A 22,517-nucleotide genomic window follows, 5' to 3' on the forward strand; every position below is an offset into this window, starting at 1 on the left:
ACATCCTGTCTAGGGCTAGCAAACTACACCCTACGCGCCACTGGATCCTTCAACCCGTTTGTAAGGCCTAACTATGCAGATATTAAACTAATCCTTGGAGAACAAGGAGCAATCATAACGGATCGGATCTACTAACTAACGATCCAGCGGGTGCCGCCCTTACACCTAAGATAGGCGTAAGGGCGGCTAGACGTCTAAGGGTTGCACGACGACAAAGCATATGATACGATGAACAATGCTAACCCTAACACATCTAAGATAACTACGTTGCTCGCCATCAAAAGGCTTCGATACGAGCAACGCATGAACAGCGAATAAACACGTACTGCCTAGATCGCAAGATGCGATCTAGGCAGCATGATGCTTACCCGGAAGAAACCCTCGAGACAAGGGAGTTGGCGATGCGCCTAGATTGGTTTGTGGTGAACGTGATTGTTGTTTATTTCATAAACCCTAGATACATATTTATAGTCCGTAGACTTTCTAACGTGGGAATAATCCCAACCGGGCACGAGCCAAACTCTATCTAACCGACACGTATCCTACTATATTACAGATACACGGGCAAACTAGCCCAAACTTTGCATATAAGGCCGATTCATGTATTTCTTCCATGTATATCCTTCAAGCCCATCTCCAATCGCGGCCCACCTCTGATCCGGTCAAATTCTGGTGATAACAGTCCCCAATCAATTTTAACCAGTTCCTAGAGAACGAAAAGCTTAAGAGCAACGGTAGCAACTTCACCGACTGGTTCCGTCATGTGAGGATCTTCCTCAATGGCGGAAATCTGCAATATGTGCTTGATGCACCGCTAGGTGACCCTCCCCGCAGTAAACCGAAACCGATGAAGTAAAGAATGTTTACGCGACTCGGAAAACTCGGTACTCTCAAGTTCGGTGTGCCATCCCGTGCGTACCGGAAGCCGATCTTCAAAAACGTTTTGAGCACCACGATCCACATGAGTTAGTCAATGAGTTGAAAACTATCTTTGAAACTCATGCGGCCGTGGAATGCTATGAAGCATCGAAACACTTCTTCAGTTGCATGATGGAAGAAGGCAGCTCCGTTAGTGAGCACATGCTCGCCATGACCGGGCATGCGAAGAAACTCAGTGACTTGGGAATAGTGATTCCTAACAGACTGGGGATTAATCGTGTCCTTCAATCACTGCCACCTAGTTACAAGAACTTTGTGATGAATTACAATATGCAGAACATGAACAAAGAGTTACCTGAACTCTTCGTCATGCTGAAATCTGCTGAGATTGAGATTAAGAAAGAGCACCAAGTGTTGATGGTCAACAAGACCACCAGCTTCAAGAAACAGGGCAAGTCTAAAGGCAAGAACAAGAAGAGTGGCAAGAAAGCTGCCACGCCTCCTATGAAACCTAAGACTGGCCCTAAGCCTGATGCTGAGTGCTATTACTGCAAGGAGAAGGACACTGGAAGCGTAATTGCTCCAAGTATTTGGCGGATCTGAAGAGCGGCCTTGTCAAGAAGAAGAAAGAAGGTATATCTGATATACATGTTATAGATGTTTATCTTACTGGTTCTCGTACTAGTACCTGGGTATTTGATACTGGTTCGGTTGCTCATATTTGTAACTCGAAACAGGAACTAAAGAATAAACGAAGACTAATAAAGGATGAAGTGACGATGCACGTTGGAAATGGATCCAAAGTCGATGTGATCGCCGTCGGCACACTTCCTCTACATCTACCTTTGGGATTAGTTTTAAGCCTCAATAATTGTTATCTTGGCTTGGATTGCGTTCTCGCGGTAGGAATTTTTTTGTTTTCTATGCTACGTTATCCTACATTTTCCTCTCTCTCCCACTAGCCAAATTGGGGACTTCATGCACCCTCTAGTGAGCATGGTGGTCCAGGCATCCAAATTTAGATCTAAAATCATATGTAAGCTTAATAAATAGTTTCTTAATTTATTTGATGAGAAAGAAGCGGCTATCTTTACTCCAAAACAAGTATGTATGGAAAATATCCTTGTGTGCCACGAAGAGGACCTCCGGGGGGTGAACCGTCGGGTGGTACAAGTGGAGCAGAGGGGAGTAAGAGAGGGGGTCATGGTGAGGGAGATCGATCCACGAGGGGAGCCAAGTGGGAGCATGTGAGAGCGCCGTGTAGGGAAGAAGGAGAGGCTAATGGCTGAGGATTATTCTATCTACATAACGTAGGAAGTGCTAGCTAGACTAATGGGGGACTTCATGCACTTGATTCACACGTATAATCTATTTGCGAAAAGTGAGATTTTTTGTTTGTGTTATGCCCCACCCATTTCTTACCCTAAAAGTCAACCGTCCCAAAAAGGGAATTGAGACTTTTTTGTCTAAATTTGATTTTTTTGCATGCAACATTTCAAATTTGGTATAGATAGAAAAGGGTATTGTGGAAAGGGAGAAAAAACAACAAGGCAAAAGTTGGAAAGGAAATTGGTGGGAAAGCCAGAAGGGAGGCGTGCGGTAAAGGGAATTACCGTGGAAGCACGTGGTAGGGAGGGGGCACCCACGGTCCAGGATGAAATGGGAATGGGGAGGTATAGGAATCCATCAATGAACAAAAGAGTGATGGGGACCAGTTTTTTTTTTAAGGCTAACCAACCTGGTCGGAACTGACCGCCCTGCGCTATCGACTGCTAACTAGTTCTAGATCATTGCAACCTCTTAGTTCAGTGCACTTATCACTTGATGTAAACATAAAATTTCGTAGGCACATTGGAAATAAAGTTCATGGTAGTTTGCATCCGACTTATGTCAATGGTGGGGGGTATCCATCTCTATTTTCTAAGAAAATGTTAATGTTGTGTTGGGTTGGGTTTAGAGAACAACACTAACGTGTCGTTCATAACCATTCGACTTATGAAAATAATTGTTATGAAAAGAGATCCATGTAAACCAAATAGCGCTTGTTCCAAGAACAATCCCAAATCTTGTACCAATAGGAAAAGAACCCTTACTACCCCTTGCGCTACGCTTCGCAAGCTACTTTTTGCGTACAACTCACCTTAATAAACCATTCACGATTCACTTTTCATGTTCCATAAATACTATATTTCAATAAAACACATCTCCCCCTCTTCTTCAATACTGGTATTTCAATGGTCATGTGTTTCTCCACCAGTGACAAGTTTATGGCATCGGCATGATACTTCACCTTTCTCTACCATAAGGGTACTCTCATCGTACTTTCTTCCCTACACATCAATACAATGTGCACCAGGCATACTCCGAATATTCTTATCACTTACACAAGAGAGTGAGGTAAAGAATGTAAGTAGAAGGCAATATATGGGAGTCACTCTTCACCCCCTCCACACATGCAGGACCTCATCATCTATTCATGTTAGAATTTGAGATGTGTAAGTTTAAATGCGATAGGATCTCTTGGATATTTTGTAGTTTTTAGCGTAAGTGTGATTTGTTAGAGTTGTACTAAGTTGGTAGTTGAGAGATAGTGTTTACAGAATTGTAAACTGATCTTGTGTGAGTTATAATTTGATTTTTAACACTCATACCTTTAGTTTATCTAGTTTAAAACATGTGAATTGTATTTTTTTTCTACTAAGTTAGGTATATGTTCTTTTCTCCACATATTGTTACCGGCAATGACTTGAATTTCATCGACTATGGTGACAATTGTTGGAGAGGAAATGGGAATCAAGGAAGGAAAGTGATAAGGTGAAAATGCACATTTGATAGTAAGTACAAGAATGTGAGGGCAACATGATTCCGACAAGTACATCCCCTTCCAACAAGTGTGTGTGATTCCACTTGTAGCGCAGTTTCATAAATTAGAAATCTCGCAAGTGCAAAAATTATTGAGCGTGTTTGCACTTTGTTTTTTTTAAATTGGCCTCTTCCTTTTGTATATATTTGGGGTTAATATAAAAAAACTGTTGTGGGAATTTTTTCCTCACATTTCCATGTAAGAAAGGTTTATTTGCCGATGTTGTAACATTGCAAATCGTTTGTGTTATACTATTTGACATTTTCCTTTTGGTGTCACATTGTATGAATATATTTCATTCTTAAGTTATAAGTTATATATGTTAAGAAATAATAATTAGTGTAAATGGCTCTATTTTATAAATACCATGAATATTAGATTGTTAGTACATAATAGTTAGACTATCGGTATATTTTCTTCATGGTTTTTTCGTAGTCATGTGCTCTTGCAATTGGAGATTGATCATTACGGTGATAGAACCATGGCACCTCACCGGTGAAGCAACTTCGGCAGGATGTATACATATCCTCATCCACATCAATATCATCGTGGGGGGGGGGAGATTCATCCGTTCGACTGCAACGTGGGAGAAGGACCCAAAATCTTGGATGATTGAAAGCTCGAATCGGATTAGGGAAGTCAAACAAGCTAGATCAGATTATCTACATGTACCCTGTAAGATAATTGTTAGATTCCTTCATCATCAAGAATTAATAATCCTCCTTCTTACGATATTATTATTACTTGTATAGATGACGTAATAAGTTTAGTAGTGTAAGGGATACTTATGTCCACAATATTAGATGCCAGTAGTGGGAATTTTCCGGTTTTGTTTTAGACACTTATTACTTGTAGTAATTTACGTCTGGAAATGATAATTCTTTCTATTATGTTTATTTTCACATATAATTGCAAAAGACCAACTCGTAATTACTGCAAAGAACATATAGCTCAATACTGGATTGCGCCAGATCAAATTTTATTGGCACATACTTCAGGCACTGTGTAAATTGCAAGAGACAGGACAACAAATTGTAGTTTGATCACTGAGTGGAAAGGCATATGGAGGTTCCTGAGACAAAAAAAAATGTTGAAATTATGTGCATGAAGATAGTACTGCTACCACATTTTATCGATGGTTAGTCTGAAATATATAGAGCATCTACACATGATTTATTGTGTATTTCATATCTACAAAATCAGCATAGCGAATCAATAATAAATTGATGGCAATATTGTCTGTGGGATTAATTAATGTTAAATTGAGGTGGTACCTGAATCAAAATATGCATACGTCTATCCTCAACCATGGTGTTTTCAGTTAATATTATTTTACCATTTAGCTATTCTGTCGTGATAAGGGAAAAATACGATAGAGATGAACTTTTATGCGTACATATACCATCGAATGGTTGAATTAGGAGAATGAACTTAAACATACATGATCAAATGACACTGGTCGAGCAACAATTACTAAGAAAACTCATGTGCTGATTCTGTCGGCCTTCCAATGTGAGGTGAGAAAGAGGACGACTAGGAGGAGTACACCAAAGTTACTGACGGTGGCAGCCATACATAAATTTTGCTGCAAATTACCACTCATACATCTGCTAATATGCTGCCTTGGTAGATGGCCATCTAGGGAGTTTATTCTCCAACAAAGAATAATTACTTCATAACAGAGAAATTTGACAACTAATCTTTTTCTTGAGGAGTTGTGAAAAATTGTCACGTGCCATTACCAAAGCTCTATGTTGTCCGACTGTGTGCATGAGGAAAAGCCCTCCATCACTTTTGCACACTTACATGGCGCATGCATGAGGCATGCCCTCGATAGATCCATCCATCGTCCGCACTGCTGCGTGGCTCATGCGCGAGGCAAGATTGAAACTTGCATGCATGTGTTCATGCATCCTGAAAATACAGGGGAAAGGAATAGACTTGATCGTTGATTGATATTCCTTTCCTATGTGCCTACCATGCATGCCACTACTAGGAAAAGGCCTAGCAGTAAGATGGGTGTTAGTGGCGCACCAGGAGGGCAGTGCGCCACTACTACTTAGCAGTGGTGCACCGGAAAGTGGTGGGCCACTATAAAAAATGTAGTAGTGGCGCACCTCTTCTGTGGTGCGCCACCACTAAGTTTGACCATGGGTTTGACCTAGCCTTATACATAGCAATGGCGCACCATGTAGAGGTGCGCCACAGCTATTTTATGTAGCAGTGGCGCACCTCTACATGGTGCGCTATTGCTATGTAAAGGGGATGATGGTGCGCCACTGCTAAGTGGTGCCCAAACATTTCCACACCCCCCCCCCCCCGGACCGCCTTTTCGGGTTTGGAAAAAATAAAAGAAATAGATAGAAATTTCAAAAAATAAAATCCTTCGAGATGCCCATGTAATATGTCATCTAGGTTTAGTGAAATTTAAAAAAAATGAATTTTGATATATTATGCAAAATTGCGTCATCTTTCGGTAAAACGGGATTTCTGGTTGCATACGACCTCCGATGAAAAACTTTTTTATATCAAAATCTATCTACGCGAAATTTCCTATTCGAATTCAACGGTCTACGGCCGTTTGGACAAAAAATGGATTCGTCAATTGGAAAACAGAAACAGGACTTTTTTCAGGTTTTAGATTTTGATGAAAAAATTCCAAAAAATAGAAAAAAAAAATAGCGGTGGCGCACCCATGCCTTGGTGCGCCACAGGTAAGCTTCCCGCCCACGAATTTCAAAATGGCCAGGATTCAAAGTGGAAGGAGCCAGCCACTTACCCCCTCCTCCCTCCTCCCTCTCCTCCCTCCTCCTCCACACATTCTCCTGCTCTCATTCTCCTCTCCTCCTCCTCTCCTCTCCTCCTCTCTTCACCTCTCCTACCCCTCTCCTCCTCTCTTCACCTCCGGCGACCTCCTCACTATGTCGAACTCCGGTGACCTTACTTTCCGGTGAGCTCCTCCGCTATGGTGACCTACGGTGACCTTACTCTCCGACGATCCTCCGGCGACCCTCTGGCCTCCATTACCTCTAGCCTTCGTCCTCTTGTTCATCCTCTTCTACATCCTCCATCTCCACACCTCTCTTCACCTCTCCTACCTCTCTCATCCATCCTCACCGGCGGCTAGGCTAAGAAAAATGAGAATGAACATTGCACAAATAATTCTAGCAACAAAAACGAGAAAAAATAACGAGCCAAAAAAAATTTCGAAAAAAAGGTGCCAGATCCAGATCCAGATCTAGAAATTTCAAATTTTAGTAGTGGCGCACCTTGTTTCTGTCCAGTGGCGCACCTCAGACATTTAGAAGTCGCGCACCATGAAGCTAGTAGTGGCGCACTACCTGGTGCGCCACTGCTAAGCCAAATAGCAATGGCGCACCACTAGTGCGCCACTACTAAAAGTTAGCAGTGGCGTGATAGTAGTGGCGCACCAGCAGTGCGCCACTGATGGGGAATAGTGGTGCGCCACTGAATAGCCATTTCCTAGTAGTGATGCCCTCCTTTCTCACGGATTGTTGATGCTGATAATGCCATCATGGATTATACAAGAGATCAAGTGACTGACCTACAAGAAAAAGCTCCTACCACTCTTGAACAACTTCTTAATGTCTCCCATTATATGCATGATATGTTCTCGGTCTTGTGATCTCATCTTCACAACAGCTATCAGACCTAGGCAGTCTGATTCCACTTCAACTGGTTTAGTACTTCATAGCATTGCTAGATTGAGGCCTTCTCTCATTTTTTCGATAAAGGAAATATATTAACATCGATAGATACCAACTATTAAGGCTTTCTCGCATGCTTTTGCCTTCGTTTCAAGAGGATCTTGACTGTTGAATAGCTCACACCATGTCGTAAAGAACCAAAGATCATATGTCCACTTTCATCACGTAGAACCATATCCGCACCTGCCCAATACCATCCTCTAGTTTGACAGAGCCATCAAAGCTTAACTTGACCCATCTTGAAGAGGGTTTATAAGCCAGCACTTTTAAGGCGGTTCCGGACACCCTTCTTCCATGCAAGGTCAACCATCTATTCTCTAGCACACTTCTTATCTTTGATTACCTGATCAGTAGACAACTCCTTGATGTTTCTTATAGTTTTCAGTAGCTGCACACAAAAAATCGTTTTGAGCCTTTGATTGTAGGGGGAGGTTTGTCATGGGTAATTTCATCTAGGGCAAAACAGATTCTCGACAAAATCAATAGAAAGTTGTTTACGATATCCAATGAAATTGAGGTCAGCATAGATTGCATCCAAGGCCACACATTATTCTGAATTTCTACATCTGAGGGAATGAGCCATATTTCCCTCATCGCAATCCAAAGTTGGCGTGCATGGGGTACCTAATTAACCAGTGCATGGACAGTATCCTCGGTATCCAGACCACAGATATTGCATATGCCAGTAACTCGCATACCCCTTGGCAGTTTGTTTGCTACCTTCCACACATCAATTATAACCTTGGGTGGGACTTTGGATTTCCAAATTAATGCCCTTGATCTGCTCCCATCAGCTCGATTACTTGGCGTGGAAAACAAGCACTGATCTGGGTGCTCCTAGAGAGCCAACCTATATGCACTTCTCATAGAAAATATGTGTACTTCTTAGGCTGCCACGCAAGAACATCAACTGAGGCACGACATGCCATTTCAATATTCAAAATGAGCTCCACGTCTACTGGGAGAAAAGTTTGGCAGACCAGCTCCACATTACAGTTCATATGACCGTCCAATAGCTCAGACACTAGCCGGGATTTCCTCGAGGAGTCAAAACCTTCATGTTGGATTGCCTCAGGATTGTCCTACCAAATCTGAATATTGTTCCCATTTCCAACACACCAAATGAAGCCTTTCTTGACCATGGGCAATAAATGTCTAGGGTGACGAAGGATTGCCTGCAAAAACCGTGTTAATGACATTACCATTTGGATAATATCTTACCTTAAGTGCCCGGGCTACCAAACTTTCAAGGAACTCAATCAATCGGCAAGCTTTTCGTGCAAGCAGTGCTCGGTTAGTATCACGAAAACCTAAGCCACCATGCTGCTTAGACCGATGGAGGTCCTTGTCTATCAAATAGTTTGACAAACATTTTCGGTTATGTGCATCTGACCTATCTAAAAGAAAAAGTTAGCGCCACGTTTAGGTTTAGAGAACGATGTTAATGTATCATTTGTAATAATTAACAACGGCACCATTTTGGTAATATTTAGACATATTTTCGATTTTTTCACGCTTACGACCACTGCATCTTCAATGAAAAACTATTATGAAAGGACATTAATGTAAATCAAATAGTATGTTTACGTTAAAGGTGCACAAACGATCATACAAGGACATGCAATTACAACATGATAGGTTCAACAATGTTGTGTGATCCCCGAGGAATGCCTAACTAACACTCCTTTCCATGTACTAATTAAGTATAGACTACGGTAATCCTGCCAAGGCCAACAAACACATCACATCGTCTCTAAGCCACGCTGGTTCGCCCCCCCCCCCCCCCCCTCGCCACGGGCGCCAGATCGTGCTTTCGTGATCTCGTGTCTAGTCGACGAGATTTCGACTAGCCTATGTTGGTTACCTGCGCTGGCTTTGCAGATTAGGCAAGAAGACAATCACACATTTGCGGCTCAATGGCAAAGAAGTAGGGACAGCCACAAACTAAAGAAATGTGTGGCTCAATGGCAGAGAAGTATGGGGCAGCCAAAGTAGATCGATCTTAGGTCATCTCTAACTCATCCACTCAAATTTAATCATTTATCTGGCCAAGTAAACTTAACTCCATATAATTTGAGGAGCTAAAGGGTGACCGTTCCTAGCCAACCCCCTATTTGTAACTCCTTATAAAATTTTACCAAATCTTTTAAACTTTGTCACATACATTCGCACCAGGTTGACCAACAAACATACATATCATTATCAAATTGAACATTTCAAATTAAAACATGCACAAAGTTCATTCAAAATGCAACACCTAGATTAAATTCACCCTAAAAGACACCATATTAATCAAGCACCCAAAAAACACATTATCGATCAAGGTCATCCTAAATAGAACCACAACAATCTAGATGCATGTAGCACCTCCAAAAGGCATCACATCTACCACTAACATCATCTCTAAAGGAATTGAAGCACGTTTATGCTCATCACCACCAAGGAAATCATCATAAAAGTCATCACCACCTCCATGCCCACCACCACCTCCATGTCCATGACACGGAGGCAACCAACATCACGATCTAGGATCATGGCACGAGTGCGCTCCCGATAGATTCTTGTCGTGGCATCCATCGTGTTTGCATCCATGAAAATGGGAGCACACTCTTCGGCCTTCTTCTCTTTTGCTAACCTTTCCATGGGGCGAGGCGAGGCCACGTCTTTGTCGTTGTACTTGATGGATGATACGTGCTCGGCGGTCGATTCCGGCTCGGCGGTCTATTCCGGCGGCGTAGTGCCTGTGGGATGGACCGGCGGGGTTGCGGAAAGGAGCTCCAATTCCATTCCGGAGAGAATAGGGGGCGTCCGCACCAGCGGGAAGGTGGGGAGATGTAAACAGCGGCAAGGTGTGGAGGCAGGCGGGAGAGGGGAAAATATACTTTGCTGGTAGCGCGGTTGAGTATATTTAGGAGAGTTGGGCCAGTTTTGATGGTCGGGCCTTATAATTTCTACTCCTATAATCGTACAAATGGTCGGTTACGTGTGGGATTTTGGCTGAATTTTACTGCTCTAAAACTTTTTAATGAATCGGGTAGAGTTGCTCTTGCTACGCTGAATTAATGAAGGTGTTCAGATCCTTGGGGCTCTACCTGTTAAAAAAATCCTACTTTGCAGCTCATCTTATAACTCGAGTCAACCAGAACTCGTTTCTTTTTTATACTAGTTAGCTAAGCTTCGCTCGCTGAAACACTAACTTGTCTCGAGTAATAATCACCTGGCACATCTAAAAAATGAAATCCATTTAGCTGTTGGGACCAGCTGTGTGTGTGTCGCTTGTAAACAGTTATAAGGAGAGCACAGAATGCAAGATCCATGACTCATGTTATCATTTTAGCAATTAAAGCAAAACAAAAGTTTGAAGATAACATTTTGCCAGCAAGGCACATGGTTTTATTTGGAAGGTCGTGGCGATTCCATGTAAAGCTAACAGAAAGTTGTACAAAAACAAAAACAGTTGTCCCTATGTGGAAACTCTTAGTGTCCTGCTTTTAAAAGTTCGAAACTGAATGCACCGAGACAAATTACATTGTTTCCAAAACGACACGTAAAGTGAAGCGTAGGTAATGTGAAACGCATGCTAGAGTGAACGGTTCAGAAATTAGTTTTAACAAAATGTCTTACTAAAAAGCTCCGAGTTTCCTATTTTGCCCCTATGGCTCCTTTTAAAGCCTATATAGGGAGGCAATTCCGCTCACACACAAAGGCATCAAGCATCCCAAAGTCTTTCTTCTCTCTCATTCACTAGAAATTAGAGGGTGATTAGATATGTCGCTCTTATCACCACCACCACCACCACCATCATCATTATTGATCACCTCGCCTTATGGATCAGGAAGCGATACTGTTGGATCCATTTCAATTGGTTCTTACGGACCGTTGATCGCAGTTCTAGTCGTCATTGCAGTCCTCATAATTGCCTCCTTGGTTTTTGCTCAACTCTGTGTTAGGAGTGGGGTGTTTGTGAACACTGTATATGATAGGGAATCCTTCGTTGATCAAGAATGTGGCATGCGTGTTGGTGAGGGCACTCTTCCTCCTATGAAGGAAGATGATAATGAGGGTGCAGCTTCAGAGGAGTTGGATGAGCTGGAGGAGTTGGAGGTCCCCCAAAATGAAGATGTGGACGAGGATAGTTCTTCCCAAGAAGGTTTCTAAGACATCCATCAATCTATGTTGTTATTTCAAGAAGTGTTTACATCCCATGTATTCCTTCGATGTCATGTATGTTATCTTGGAAGTTATGTGGATGAATCTATAAATTTGATGTGGTATCTCTCTATTGTTTAGCTTTTCTTGGCTTTCTTGAACTGCGATTGATGTTCGTTTCATATTATTGAAGATTTAGATCAAGTATGGAGCTGTTTTCTGGTTGCTAGGTTCGCACTATTTTTACGTATCTTGTACCGTCCGATTAAGACTTGAACGGCTAAAAGAACGCGGGAAAGAAGTTTGAACGTCCATGCACGTAGTACCTCGTATATCTTAGACCTCCCTCCCCCCACCCCCGGATGCCTGCATATGCACTACTGCAGCCGACTAATGAATATCGAACGAATTGGTGCCTCCATACATAGGGGCGAAGCCCACCTAAAATAGCATTAGGGTCATCTCTATTGCATTTGGGTCATTTTCTACCTATGAACAATATTTATTACTAATTTAGCAAGGATTTCATCAAACCATTGGGGTTCGATTGACCCCACAAATTGTACCTAGCTCCGCTCCTGACTGTACACATCGTTGCATTATGGATGTGTGTGCTGTGTGAAACCAAAAAACCTATTATGCGAATTATGAAATGAGAAATAGTTCTATTTTGTTTCCATCAAAGTTTCTTAATTGTTAATATCGTAGGCCATTCTTTAAAATCTAATATCTTGTTAATTTTACACTATGTAAGCAACACATTCTGATAGTTCACACTTCTTGGTTCGTATTGAAGTTCTGCCACCCACTTAGCAAATTTTAGCTGCTGGCTGCCACCATGCTAAACAAACTGGCACTGCATTAAGTTTCTGGCACTTAGTTCTTACGTTTCTACTGCATTGTTCATGCATTTGAACATATATTTTTGGCAGCTATTAATTCTCTCGGGTGTATACAGCAAAAGGGTGCGTGAACCTTATGCCCTCCTTTTCTTTTAGAATCGTATACGGTATACCCTCAATTGGAAAAAAAACAATAACACACGAGGAACAGAACATGCAAAAAAAAATGTTCAAAAAAAAAAGAACATGCAAAAAATTGCCCCCAAAAAAATACTCCGTCGTCTTTTCTCTGAAAAGAAAACAACTGTAGCCATATGTTTTGCTGAAATTTCCTTTGGTGCCCAAATCAAGAAAAAAAAAGTACGTCAACGATGCACTAGTGACGAAATTGAGCTCTTGCAAACCATGCGATCGATGTCGTGCTGATCGCGCGTGCTAATCCAGATTGATACTTGACGTGGCCACACAACTTCTTTGATTTCTTGACATGAAACTGTAGTATTTTTGTTCATCGTCTCATCGGCAGTATACATGTATTTTTGAAGCCGAACAGTAGTTTTTCCCACTGCATATTTTTATTATATTCATTTGTTAAATACAAGAGAAGAATGGCAATGTAGGCCAAGTGAGCTGACGTTAGTGAGCCAGCTGGCACTAACGAACAAAATTCTTTGTAAATAGGAAATAGTTCTCAGTATTGTTTCGTGATTTTGGACAACAACCAAAATCTGAAATTGGCTCACAAAACTGTGGTGACATACTAGCCTTTTTTAAGTATTACTGCTCACTCCTGTCAATATCGATTGAATATTTAGCTTTGTCTTAAGTAACACTTATTATGTTTGACATGGACCACAAGTAAAGGAAAATATATCATCATAAAAAAATTTAAAGAAATTTAATTTACGCTAAAGTTAGGACTTCTATCAAATTAGAACAAAAAAATAAGTTCAAATATATACACGTACAGTACATATATTTTCAATATTGCGTTAAAAATGTCACATTTTTTGTACGGATACTATATATATACCCTACATCACCATATATAGCAAAAAGAGATGTGTAAATAACAATTTTTCATGCAATTCACAGTCTCTACTGACAAAAGTCCCTAGGAACGTCAAAGGGATGCACGACTAGTAGGACGTGTCGCGGCGCTCAGTCGATTTATCAGTAGCTGGGTGAAAAAGCGCTTATGTTTTACCTGCTGCGAAAGTCCGATACTTTTGAGTGGACAACTGAGGCACAAGTAGCTTTTGATGATCTCAAAAGAATTCTATCAACTTCACCGGTGCTGGTAACCCCTCATGAACTAGAACCAATGTTGCTCTACATTGCTACCACAAATCAGGTGGTCAGTATTGTGCTCGTCATCGAGCGCGTGGAAGAAGGCAAGATCCATGGAGTTCAATGCCTAATTTATTATGTCACTGAAGTCCTTTCTCCAGCCAAGAAACGATATTCACATTATCAAAAGTTAGCATATGGCTTCTTCATAACAGCACGACGATTACGACACTACTTTCAGGAGCAACCAGTTGTAGTAGTCGGTGAAGCTCCATTATCAAACATCCTTAATAATCCCGACGCAACGGGACGAGTCTCCCTACGGGGGATCGAATTGTATCCACGAGACATTACATACGAAAAGCCCAAGGCCATAAAATATCAGATACTGCCTGAATTCATTAGTAAATGGATAGAGGTCCAGCCTCCAAGCCTTCCAGATATGTCAGGCTCCTAGAGAATGTACTTTGAAGGTGCATGGGAAGGCATCGTTCTCATCTTTCCAAAGGACAATAAGATGTGATATGTTTGAAAGATGAATTTTCGGAATGCCTCAATGAATCACAATATGAAGCCTTGTTGCATGGCATGCATTACTTCTATAAATGTTCCTAGACTACCCGGCCAACCAGCCATCCAAAAGGGGCAAACCTTCGTCCATCGTTGGATTGGATTGCTGCAGTGATTCTCCAATCCCACTTTTCACCACAGCCGTCCGATCTGTCATTTTTTTTCTCACTCGCTCAGCATTCCCATGAAGTCCATGACGCATGGGGCCAACTACGTGCAAGGCCCGACGGTCAGAGACAGCCACGGATGCTCGTTCTCGTCGCCTTCGGTCTCCAACCACGCAGGATGGTGAAAACCTAGATCGGGAGTGCCCGATTCACTCCCCAATCCCCGTCCATCCGCTCCTCCCCAATCCCATCTCTCCTCCTCCCCAACCATGGCGGCGCGCTCGTTCCTCCAGCCTTCCACCCGCGGCTGCATCCCGACGACAGCGGTTGGATGGCGACTGTCAGGGGTGGCGGACGACATTGTGTGCCGATTGAGGGCAGCACGGAGAAGAAGCAGCGGGGGCGGCGCGGAGAAGAAGCAGCAGGGCGGCGACCCCACGACCTCCAGCATCCTCACCTCCTCAAGCCCCCGTTATAACGCCGAGAGTGGCGGTGGTGCGGCGCTGCGAGCACGAGAAGGTCGTCCACAGCCGGCCAGGGCTCGAGATCTGGCGGATCGAGGGCTGCAGCAGCGGTGGGATCGATATAGGTGGTGGTGGAGGCCGCTTCCTCTCCTCCTCCCCCAATTCTTCCACTCCTAAAGGCGGTGGTGGAGGCTCGCCGGACCCAGACGGCCGACATGCCTAGGAGACGCGGGTTCGCTCAGGTTTTCTTTTCCCTCCTCTCTCTCCACTCTTCCTCTCTGTCTATCTCTGGTAGCTCTCATTCTCGTTTCTCTACTTCTTTCTGTGGATGAGGGCGCAGCTGCAAGGAACTAGGCAGTAGGTGTGAGTCAAGGATGGTGGCGAGCAGCAGCGGCGGAGGGCGATGACACGCCTCCCCCTCTCCTCTCCTAGGTCGCCCCCATCCATCTCGCCTTCTCTCATTCCGACCAAGATCAAAGGCTCCCTCTCGATCTCTCTCCTCTTGGTGTTCAGCGGCACAAGGCATTGGAGGAGGACGGCCAGGAGGTGGTTGCTGCTTCCCTAGAATCCATGAGGAAGCTAGAGCTCCTAGCCCCCCTTTGCTACAGACCTAGGTATGCACAATTGTTTTTTCTGCAATCCATGAGGAATCCATGAGAACAGGCTCTATGTGCAATCCATGAGGATCGGCTCTCTGGTTGCAATTGATTTTTAGTTGATTGAGTTAAATTTACATGAAAAACAACGTTTTTGTTGTTTCACCAATAACAAGGAAGGAGTATTAAATATCTGGCGTATGCAATATGAGGTAGAAATAATTCAGGCAAATCATTCTTGAGTTGTTTCTTCTTATATAGCATGATACAACAATCGTTGATTTAGGTCTCTGCATTACCTTTTATTCGCTTGCAACATTGCTTGAGGATGCTCAGAACCGGGATGATAACTAAATTCAAACGTGTTCAGTTAATCTCCGTATCAGGGCCATTTGTCTTGCTAAGCAACATATACATACCATGTGTTCACTGAAATGGTGAACTTGACATTAACTAATTTGCTCTTTTAATCTCTTTTCCAGTGTGAACCATGCATATGTTTCGCCGTGGAATATGTCGCATAGATATTTCTTCAGTTAATGTTTGAGAGAGGGTGATAATTTCAGTAGGATGTATCTTTTGGAGTGAAAAAGGATCTCTGCACTCAGTAAATGTTTGAGAGTGAGTGATAATTTCAGTATCAGGCTGTTGCCTTCTCGAATGAAAAAACTGTTAGGTTTAAGGAAAGGTTTCTAATTGCTCTTTAATGAAGTGGTACTCTTGCAAGATTAACTATTTCAGTATGCTATGTGGTTATGAGTGTCTTCTATTTTCTGCAGGTTAAAAAGGCGCTGGCTAGCTAACTGTTCTTTCAAGCTGGTAAACCATATGTGGTGGTTCGAAGCTTTTATTGCATACTCGTTGGTGTCGGCAACCATATCTCCATCTCCCTTCATGGTGGTCGCCCCTCCATGGTGCCCAGCTGCAGGCCTGGATGTGGAGGAGGAGCAGGATGTCCGGGAGAAAGCGAGCATGCCGGTGGCGGCTTGAGTGATGCAGGCGTCGGTCAGCAGATAAACTTTTTCTTGTCACATATCCTGTGTATTTGCATGATCTTCTCTATTCCTTACTGCAGTTCAAGCTCTATAACATTAGTTTGTCGCTTAGAACATTGCAGTACAATATATCTTAATACACAATCATGGAAATGATCAGTATCCAGTCACAATGGAAGGGACATTTCATTATCATGTTGGTGAAGAGGGTTGTAAAATAAATGCACTTTTGAGATTCTTCGCTTGTGTCGTGGGTAGTTCTTTTTCTTTGATTGGAGGTGTTGAGGGAATGGACATCACATTCTTTCCATCTCTGCAATCTGATCTTATTTTCTTGGTCATGGCTAATTCTATTGGAGTAGAACCAGTGGCTACTTCACATTTGTGTAGATGGTTGTAGGTGATCAAAAGGTTATGTTTTTTTGGGATTTTTCTTTTATCTATGATGTTGCTTTAGTTATGTTCACGTTAGTGCAGAATTGTAAACTAGAATTAGATATCTGGCAGTTGCGCTGAGTATTTTTTTTCAACTTGGTTTTACTTGCTTTAGTATTGGCGCGCTTAATGGCAGAGGAAAAACAGCCTTGCATCTAAATATGCACTATAATATTGGGTTGAAAAAATTAAAACAATGGAGCTGTGGGCTGGCCCTGTTTTTCTAATAGAAAGATATACTCTGTCTACTACATATTGCACTTTCTTTTCGGGTGTGATTTTTACGATGGATAGTGGTTTATCTACAAATTTAATAGTTTGATAGGCCTCTACCTATTATGATGATAGCTTGCCTCAAATGATTCAAATTTACATCGAATGAGGCATACATGAGGCATTAGGTTTCATCATGTTGGGAGGAGGTGCAGTGATTTTCCCGTAGTTTTTGCTACCTAAAATACTTCTTCAACACAATTATTTCATTGTGTTAATCTCTTTGCAATCTAAATTTTGTACAGGTAGTGTCCATCCCGGTTCTGGGGAATTGATTTGGGCAACTCTTGAAGTTTGGTTCTCACATATTGGCCCTCAAAGATAATGTTTGTGCAAGTGGCCAATTGATGTTATGCTTATTTGAAAGTCATAAGGAAGTCGGTGATGAAGGAGCTGACCACCATCGAATGCGTCGGTTGCTATCCAATCCATGTATATTGCAAGCCTGGTATGTTGCTCTTCTTTTCTATTATGTATTTTTTTATGAAAATATATTACTCTCCAGGCTTGATGATTTGGGTAACAAGTATTCAGTCTGCTAGAATTTGATACAAAATTAAATTTTAGTGTGGTCTGGAGTAGGTGCTTGTCTGTTATTTACTTCTTATTTTAGTTTATAGTTTATAGTTTTTATGCTTCGTTTTCCTTGGTCCTGGTGCAAGAAGTTTAATTTATGCCACGAGATGTATATGGGAGACCATTGAAAAGGTAGCATCTTGTGTGTTTTAGGTATGATGGGTGGCCAGATGGGGTTTGAGACAAGAGGCCAGGCTTGCAGTCGTAGTGAAAATAGTAGCATCTAGCTGAATATGCACCGCTCACTGACATGCCTATAACCATTGGGAAATGAACTTATTACCTCTGTTTAATTTAATGGCATATTAAACATGGTGCAGATTGTGGACCGTGATGTTTTGTTATCAACAGTAAGTATTTAGATTAATGCAATATCATTCTTTTGAATTATTTGAGAGTTGCAAATGATGTGCATATCTGGTAAGACCATTTAAAAGGTAGCATCTTGTGTGTTTTAGGTACGATGGTGGCCAAATGGGGTTTGACACAAGGGGCAAGGCTGGATGGAGCTTCCAGGCCTCTGGTTTGGCGGTGGCATGCGACTATCATATAGGAAGTGGTTACCATATCCTTTTGAAAGATGCAGCGGGCAAAAATTAAGTTGTTGGTAAGCTTTCTTGTTTCTTTGTTTCATCCCTCTCTAATTCTGACCACTCAAGTTCCTGTAGTTCTAGAGAATACTTGGTTTAATACTACATGCTGGACAAGATGATTTCCTTATAATCTACAAGATTGCATTGCTACTTGGTGGTTGTGGTTTTTTTAACCTTTTCAGAGATAGAAGAAAGTGTGTTCTACAGTTCTACTTGCCACAATTAGTTTATATATATAATAGTACCCTTTGAAGACATGGGTTTTGGAAATATTTGAAGTGTACTACATTGTACTGTAGTAAGTAGAAAACATCTATAAATTCAGTAGCATGCACTGATGGAATTACTGGTGGACTTAATTTGTCTTTTGACTCAGCCACCGAGGTCTTATGTCCTAAGTTTTTGTAGTACATAGTATGGTTTGTAAGCAGCAAACAACTATAAATTCAGTAATCATGCACTCACGGATTTACTGGTGGAATTTGTTTAATCTTAATGGAAAATAGGCAACATTTGTTTCCGGTTCTTGAAAAAAAGTCTTTTTTGACTCAGTCACTCAGGCCTGATGTCCTAATTTTTTTTACTACATGGTACGGTAGTAATAAGTACCAAACAGCTATATATCCTGTAGTCATGCATTCACGGATTTACTGGTGAACATGATCTGTCATTTGAATCAGGCATGATGTCCTAACTTTTGCTTCATGTGTTGCAGGTGTTGCCTACACTTCTTGACCGTCTATCAAGGTTCTTAGCAAGCACTTCCTCTCAAATGCTTCCAAGTTACTGATTCCTCTTTATCCAATGCATACAAGATGAATTCTTTTAGCTTCCACTTCAATGATATGCCTCTTAGCCACCTCAATGTTAATTATTGTTTAACGTAGCGATAAGGCTATCCAAACAAGTAATTCTACATCCTCTTTCTTAGTTAAAATTGAATCTTTATTAAGAAAGAAAATTATGTAATATGTGGGCATCATTTGTACTCATTGTAGCTTGTATCTTTGGTCTTGTTTATTCTGAAATAATTGCATGTGCGATGTAAGGACTAATGGGTATGCATGTTGTGATTTCAGGAATTCAGGCTAAAGAAGCTACAGAATCAGCTTTTAAGGATGGAAAACAGCTATTGGTGAGTGACTTGATCATTAATCTTATTATTTAGTTGCATCTAATGTTCTGCCTTTTATGTCAATGATTTTCTATGCAATATATGACATGAACTAAAGTTTCCGTGGATTAGGCTCTTTGTAGCACATGGGAAGCTGAACTTCGTTGTTTCTGAGGACCAACTACTACTGTATTCCTCCCTATGTCAAAATTTATCCAGTTCAGATCCACCTTAAATACCATCAGAATTATCTGCAATCTTTGTTTTAATCCTAACTACAAATAGGAAAGAGTATATCTTTGGACTGGTCGTTTCTATAAGTTGCAACCTATCTGAGAACATCTACTTATGGATTGTTGCAACAACTAGGCAGCTCTGAGGTAGTAGTGTATGCCGATTTTGTAATTGCCTTCAAACTGAAGTGGCGGTCCTGTACTTGTAGTGCTTGTGGAGGTGGCCAAGACCATGTACCACATTATTGTCTTCATGGCACTCGATCGGGTATGATTTGTTACCCTCACTGTTGCTGCTTAAACTTTTTTTTACTTCCCACTCTAATTGATGAATAAAACTAGGGTATCAATTAATCTTGTTGGGTATGTGATGGGATGGGGAGGGCTGGTGTGTCATGTGTGTGTGGTTTAGCACCATGGGAAGAAGCAACACAGGGGATATATTCTGTTCCTGCATTTGTGTGTTCTTATTATTGTTTGGCTTGGGGGTAATTGTGATTTATGAGAAATGGGGTAGCCATCTAATACTAATATTAAGAAAGTGTGAGTTTAACCATTTTTTCTCATGCAGAAATTACGCATGGGGCTGATCCTCGCCTCGGTGGTTAGAGTGATTCTATCTCGCATGATGATTCCAGTAACTGTAAGTTCTAGGGGAGTATATATTGTATGTTTCATGCTTTAGTTTTAAGTTTGAGGAGAGGTACAGAAGAAGGTTACATATATTGCAGCTTCTTTGACTTAACAATACTGATAAAAAACTAATCCCTCCGATTCATAATATTTGTCCCTAATATGGATGTATCTAGAACTAAAATGTGTCTAGATACATTCATATTGGCGACAATTAATATGAATCGGAGGGAGTACTTTCATTTTTCAATTCGCTAGGTATCCCAATTTTTACTTTAATTTTTCTTAGGGGTAGATTATCAACTACTAATTTAGTTTCTGAAAATGGAAATGGGAAGGCAACCTCTTTTTCAGAAAACCAAACAACTGTGGAACATGGAATATAGAAGGGGAATATAGTTTCATATGTATTTGATTCATTACTTCACTGCAAGGTCTCGGTCCTGAACCCACGTATTCTACCAGCAAACCCTGTATAAGCATGTAGGTTGCTTCATTTTAGTGAAGAAATAAAACATATTTGAAACTCCACATTCCGGCTAATAAATATTTCACAATTTTCTATAGAGGCCACATTTTGCGGCTATGATTTCCTGAAATTGCACCATTTTCTATAGGCCTGTTCAAGGGAACACGTTTAGGATGTGCCAAGTAACTTAGTTTCTACACTTGTATGGCGACGAGAGGTCATGGTGATTTATTATTTTGCGTTCTGCGAGTTTTTTACTATTTAGCATATATGTACTATTTTCCAGTATTATGGCTATCTAACCAAGAAGGTTTACATTGCCTTCCAAGTAGTTGCATTATCATGATAACTTGTGAGTCAAAGTCTCTGCTTTTCTTTGTCAGTAAAATCTCTTGCTCGGCAATGCATTTAAGAAGAAAAGAGGAAATACCCCTTTACAATCACTCTCATAATAATTTAACAGCCACTACCGTATGAAACATGCATCAAGCTCAGGCAATGAATTATCTTTTCGAGAATATAGGCAGTGAATTATCATGTAGTCCCGTGCACCTTTCTTAATTCCAGTTTCAAAACATTTTTCAGATTCATGTATGGTTTTTCTCATCAAATCTCAAGCAGGGCACTGCAAAGAGAACAGAAACCCATCTCCACGGCATGAAGACTGGTGAGCTGGGAAATGCTCCATGTTGAAATTGAAACTTTTGATTCCCGGTTCCTGATACGCCCACTTAGGAGCTGAGCTTGGAGTGATGCGAAGTCTTTCTGCCGTTGATTATTTTCAAGGTGTTCATTTTGCCCCACAGCTGGCTGCGCAGTTTATATGCAAATACCTATGGGAGCCAGCAACTTCAGAGTATTGCTGACTCTGTATCAGTTAGGGTGGCCAGCTACTGGGCCTGTGGTTAATGGAATTATAGTTCTTCTGTACAATTTTTTTGTAAAAAAGCGGGAAATTGACTATAATCATTATGTAATTTGTTTCATTCTTGAAGTTGTGTTTGGGCTATGTATCATTTAGTGTTCAATGGTTTTATATCCAACTTGCGGTAATGTGTTAATGTAGATGGCCACCACGCATCTGGATGCTAACAAGGTGTTTGGTTTATGATTTTGTAACCTGATCATGGCTTTTATTCGGTTAAACTTGCCCATAATTAGGTTCTGTGACCGACACCATAAAAGAAGCCTCCCCGTGCATCGGATATATTATATTATTACACATGGCTTGAATATTGCCTTTTGCCATTTGTGCCGGGGAGCACCAGGTCGAAGGGGTCTCAAAGACCTAACATTAGCCGATTAAAACTTATGGTTATGTGCTATTTTGCGGCTATGATTTCCTGAAATTGCACCATAGAGCGCCGGCATCCTCCCCCTCGCGACAAGATTGGGAGGAGACGAGCGTAGGCGAAGGTCGGAGGCCCCACTCAAGGAGGCCGTCGGGGCGGCGGCAGCAGCAGCTGTGGCAGGGGCAGGGCATGCGGCGGCGGGCCGAGCGCGAGGTGCGGCAGGAGTTCCTGTTGTGGCTGCCTGCCGCGGCAGACAAACTGCCGGAATTCCTGCCGTGGCAGCCTGCCGCGGCAGAGGAAACGCCTAATTCTCTGCCGCGGCAGAGGACCCGGCTGGGCGAGGCGGTGTCGAGGCGGGACGCTCGAGGCCGGGGCGGGCGCACTTGGGGCCGGCGCTAGGGTGCGCAGGACCGGTG

The 22,517-nt window shown here is 41.9% G+C and overlaps 1 protein-coding gene across 14 annotated transcripts; it reads left to right on the top strand.

The window, feature by feature from the left end:
• Positions 1-14,345: 14,345 nt before the first annotated feature.
• On the top strand, positions 14,346-21,798 carry LOC127313576 (uncharacterized). Of its 14 annotated transcripts, none has more exons than XR_007859151.2 (11): positions 14,353-15,134; positions 15,233-15,506; positions 16,268-16,493; positions 17,437-17,639; positions 17,921-18,117; positions 18,226-18,374; positions 19,076-19,142; positions 19,440-19,495; positions 19,844-19,975; positions 20,279-20,350; positions 21,431-21,798. XR_007859151.2 is itself a non-coding variant. In XM_071819991.1 (10 exons), exons 6-10 carry the CDS (start codon positions 18,348-18,350, stop codon positions 21,500-21,502), a joined length of 330 nt encoding a protein of 109 aa, XP_071676092.1. In that variant the 5' UTR covers positions 14,346-15,134; positions 15,233-15,506; positions 16,268-16,493; positions 17,437-17,639; positions 17,921-18,117; positions 18,226-18,347; the 3' UTR covers positions 21,503-21,798. The 14 variants fall into 14 exon arrangements, 8 of the variants coding, with proteins under 8 accessions (XP_071676092.1, XP_051200057.1, XP_051200039.1 ...); XR_007859155.2 differs by having other exon boundaries at positions 19,848-19,975; XR_011745001.1 differs by having other exon boundaries at positions 14,355-15,134; positions 16,268-16,487; positions 19,076-19,107; positions 19,917-19,975.
• Positions 21,799-22,517: the final 719 nt, after the last annotated feature.

The sequence above is a fragment of the Lolium perenne genome, chromosome 1, assembly GCF_019359855.2.
Source record: "Lolium perenne isolate Kyuss_39 chromosome 1, Kyuss_2.0, whole genome shotgun sequence".
Lineage (NCBI taxonomy): Eukaryota > Viridiplantae > Streptophyta > Magnoliopsida > Poales > Poaceae > Lolium > Lolium perenne.